This window comes from Echinops telfairi, unplaced genomic scaffold (genome assembly GCF_000313985.2).
Source record: "Echinops telfairi isolate 266 unplaced genomic scaffold, ASM31398v2 ScPeMD7_7459;HRSCAF=8497, whole genome shotgun sequence".
In the NCBI taxonomy this organism is placed as follows: Eukaryota; Metazoa; Chordata; class Mammalia; order Afrosoricida; family Tenrecidae; genus Echinops; species Echinops telfairi.
Genome location: NW_022111359.1, coordinates 2,258,641 through 2,263,353, shown reverse-complemented (window position 1 = coordinate 2,263,353; position 4,713 = coordinate 2,258,641). Strand labels below are relative to the sequence as shown.

General features: G+C 43.9%; 1 protein-coding gene across 2 annotated transcripts in view; it reads left to right on the top strand.

The window, feature by feature from the left end:
- LOC123522793 (zinc finger protein 345-like) overlaps positions 1-2,600 on the top strand; it is a 14,532-nt gene extending 11,932 nt beyond the window's left edge. For both annotated transcript variants that reach the window (XM_045300171.1, XM_045300172.1), the window contains one exon: positions 6-2,600. In XM_045300171.1, coding sequence (XP_045156106.1) covers positions 6-1,674 — 1,669 coding nt within the window. In that variant the 3' untranslated portion in view covers positions 1,675-2,600. The remainder of the gene's footprint in view (positions 1-5) is intronic.
- The last annotated feature ends 2,113 nt before the right edge of the window (positions 2,601-4,713 follow it).

Below are 4,713 nucleotides of genomic sequence, written 5' to 3'. Positions count from 1 at the left end.
ACCAGATCACACGCTGGCTTTCAGGAGGGCGGGAATAGTACATTCATTCATCACACCAGATCACACGCTGGGCACAAAGCTTGCCTGGATTGTGTGGGCACTTGCATTTGTCCCTCTTATCTAACATCGCATTCAAAATTACTTAATGGAGGGAAATGTTGTAATCATAAAGATTGTGGGATACCCTGTAGGTTTTCATCACCCTACTCAAAACATGTGAGAAGCCACAGTATAGGAAGGCTTTATGAATGTATGCAATGCGAAAAAGCCTTTAATTGTTCGTCAACACTCAGCAAACACAGAAAGATTCACAGTAGAGAGAGGCCTTATGTATGTAATGAATGTGGGAAAACCTTTAGTCTCTTGTCAGCATTATGGCAGCATGAGCTAAAACACAATGAAGAGAAGCCTTATGTATGTAAGGAATGTGCGAAATGCTTTAAATATCCTTCAAAACTGGCCCAACATAATATAAAACACAGTGGAGAGAGGCCTTATGAGTGTAAAGAATGTGGGAATGCCTTTAAGTACAGTTCAACCCTGACTCAACACATCAAAATACACAGGAGAGAGAGGCCTTATGAATGTAAAGAATGTGGGATGGCCTTTAGTCTCTTGTCAGCATTATCACAACATGAGATAAAACACCGGGGAGAGATGCCTTATGAATGTAAGGACTGTGGGAAAGGCTTTAAATATCCTTCAAAACTGACTCAACATATTAGAAAACACAGTGGGGAGAGGCCTTATGAGTGTAAAGAGTGTGGGAAAGCCTTTAGCTGGCCTTCAGTATTGTCACTACATGAGCGAAAACACAGTGGAGAGAGGTCTTATGAATGCAAAGAATGTGGGAAAGTCTTTAAATATACGTCCACCCTGGCCCAACACATCAAAACACACAGTGGAGAGAGGCCTTATGAGTGTAAAGAGTGTGGGAGATCCTTTAGTTGCCCTTCAGCCCTGTCGCAACATGAGATAAAACACAGTGGGGAAAGGCCTTATGAATGTAAGGACTGTGGGAAAGGCTTTAAATATTCTTCAAAACTGGCTCAACATACCATAAAACACAGTAGGGAGAGGCCTTATGAATGTAAAGAATGTGGGAAAGGCTTTAAATATACGTCCACCCTGGCTCAACATATCAAAACACACAGTGGAGAGAAGCTCTATGAATGTAAAGAGTGTGGGAAAGCCTTTAAGTACACTGCGACACTGGCTCAGCACATCAAAACACACAGTGTAGAGAGGCCTTATGTATGTAAAGAGTGTGGGAAAGCCTTTAGTTGGCCTTCAGCCCTGTCCCAACATAAGCGAAAACACAGTGGGGAGAAGCCTTATGAATGTAAAGAGTGTGGGAAAGCCTTTAGTGGGTTGTCGGCACTATCACAACATGAGCGAAAACACAGTGGAGAGAGGCCTTACGAATGTAAAGAATGCGGCAAAGCTTTTAAATACACGTCAACCCTGGCCCAACACATCAAAACACACAGTGGAGAGAGGCCTTATGAGTGTAAAGAGTGTGGGAAAACTTTTAGCTGGCCTTCGGCACTCTTGCAACATAAGAAAAAACACACAGGGGAAGAGGCTTTAGGAATGTGCGATGTGGAAAGAGCCTTGAATGATCTTTCGACCCTGATGGAACAGAAAAATTCACCATGGAGTGAGGCCTCATGAATGGAAGAAATGGGAGAAAGCCCTCAGTCCTCAAATCTCAAAACACCTAGAACGCACATGGCAGAGAAGCTTTTAAATGTAAGGAAGGTGGGAACTACTGTTGGATTGTATCCCTGACTTGACACAAAGTAGTTCACAGTACAGAGAGGTCTTGTGTGCAAAAGGATGCGAGGAACCCTTTGCTCCTTCAAAGACACATGATGTGTTCTATAGAGACAAAAAGGCAAGGAGTATGATAATGCCTTTATTGCTTCCTCATTTCTCACTAGACAGAGTCTCAGTGGAAGTGCAGGGGGAGGCTTTGTATCTGTGTGGAATAGGAAACTTTGCTCTCCCTAACCTTTTAGAAACTGTATGACTGATATATAATTACTACTTAATATAAAGCTCTTTCTTATACATAAAAAAGAAACTATATGAAACAATTAGGAAAAAAAAACAAAAAACCAAGCATACACTGATGTTAGAAACCCTTCAGGCATCCTGTATCTTTTTGAAAACTTGAAAGTACATACAATAGAAATCAAGTAGAAGTAGCATTAAGGGCAAGTATTTGCTCTCACCCGGTATTATCCAAGGTGGTGAGGATTCATTCATATGATAAGTCTTCATGAATTACTACCTCTTTTTAATAAATGACCAGTGGCATTTGAAATCTTGTGTAAGCAACCTAGAAACGTCTCAGTTTGGGAATTCTTAAAAATGTGTCATTGGAAAAAAAAAAAAAGTGTCATTTGTTGCACTAGAAATTGACCCTATGATTTTAAAAGATGAGGGAACCCTCGTTTTCTGCTCAGTACCTCTCAGCGACCTCAAACACTGTGACTGAAAGCAGAGTACCTTTCAGTTGTGGCTTTGGACGGACATCATCATGGCACTCCCGATCTTGATTTCTTATGTTTGATTAAAAATATCCCTCAAGACTATGGTTATTGTGAAGCGTGGTTTTTGGTTTTCTTTCATTTTGTTTTGTTTTTCATGTTTCCATGAATAATTTTTTAACTTTTTATTGCGAATTAGTTGAGGCTTCACATTTCAGATAATTTTCTTTATGTTCAATAATTTGAGCATAGGATCAAACTTCCCAGTACTTTGCCCTGCCTCCTCACCGCCATCGAGATGACGCTGACAAGTAGCAACCTGAAGGACAGGGCAGAACGCCCTTTGTGGGTTTCTGAGGCTGTCCCTTGACGGAAGTAGAAAACCCTGTCCTCCCACCAGGCGGCTGGTGGTTTCCAACTGCTGACCGTGCAGTTAGCAGCCCAGCTCATGTAAAAGAGAAAACAGCAGGTGCTCTTGCCTTGCTCACAGCACCCCAATTTTTTCCCTTTATCTCAGAAGTCTGAAGGGGAAATTCTGCTGTGGCCTACAGGTTTGCTCTGAGTTGATCCGCGTGAGCTTTGAGGGGTGGGGTGTTTTGTTTTGGGTTTTTTTTTTTTGCTCCTATAAGATATTAATCTAACAAGATTTTTATTTTTAAAAAGTCATAAAAACTCAGACATCTCTAGGTATCCCATCACAAATTCCAGGTCATTTCTCTTAGCCATCGTTGTAAATCATTTTCTTGACAACACCCGTGTGAAGTACTGAAGAGTACTAACGGTTCAGTCGTGCCCTGTTGTTGTCTCTGGTATTGTTTGTCCAATTATGATTCCTACTTTACCAGGCCTGTGCAAATGTCCATGTGGAAAGTAGGTTTTATATGGAATTGTAGCTCAAACTGGATGTCTACATGGATCCACATATGTCCCTTGCAGCAGGACATTTAGAGTCAAGCAGCACCTTAGATCCTGTATTTCCACACACACAGGCCTGCTTTTGGTAATTATGTGATTTCAGGAGAAAGAATTGGTCCGAAAACTCGTCCCCCATGTTTCAGTCGATCAGCATGGTGGCTCATCTTCTACTTGTTTGCATTCTTGCCGTAAAGGCTGAAGGTTTCTGACATCCTGAAACATCACAAGGAGATTCCAGATCAATTACCCAGGGCTGATTTCTCTGGTGCAAAGGTCAGGAATACCGTCTACAAATAGTTTTAAGCCAAAAAGAGCCTCAATGGAATGACTGCCACGGATTCTGATAAGAAAACAATTTTGGGTATGGTACAAGACCACCTAGTTTCTATCTGTTGTACACGGGGTACCCATTTTCATATCCCTGGTTACTCATTGCCCAGCTGGCCGGAGCCCCAGTTGCCACAGATCCCTCCAACCTCCCGACCTGCAATTCACAGTGCAACCTGGGTGACCCACCAAGAGACATGCACGGGTCAACGTGTCCCTAACTCCTGTTGACACCAGGGTCGCATTACCTTTGACCTGAACCTGGTGCTGCTGCTCCACAGACTCTTAGAACCTTTAGAGATCAGCCGCCTCTAGGGCAAGAGCAGATGAGGGAGGGGGGTGCCGAGATCAACCTGCTCAACAGGTGCCATTCATCAGCTAAACAGGCGTGGGCAGCTTTGTCCTTCCTGGACAGAGGTGGGATGGAAAATGGGACAGGTGCTTTCCATCTGCTGTGTTTAATACTGTGTCACGAAACAGTAAAACTGCCCCCTGGTGTCCCAGCAAGCAGCCACCTTTTCTCCCATGGACCATCTGGTGTGGTCAAACAGCAAGCACTTCCACTGCACCACCGGGGTGTCCCAACAAGCTACCTGTCCTATTTGGAATCAGCGTCGAAGAGTGCAGTCCGGCAGTTCCCGGGACAGGCCTTTTGATTGGGATAAACGGACGCATTTGTGATTACTCGCAGCTGGGAAGACGTGAGAGTAGGCGTCAGGGAGGGCGTCTGCTCCACCTCACTGCGAGTCCGTACAGTAGAAGGCAGCAAGCGTCTGTTCTGCACCACCCTCACAATCAGGGTTATTTTTCTGGCCCCTTGCAGACCCCACCCCCCACCCCCATCATCTAATCATTAAGGGTGTTCTTTTTATCCTCAACTGTACCAGGGATGACATCCTTCTCTGGGAACTGGTCTCTCCTGAGAACATGTTTCAAAGCACAGGCTAGAAAGTCTCTCCATTCCTGCCTCTAAAGA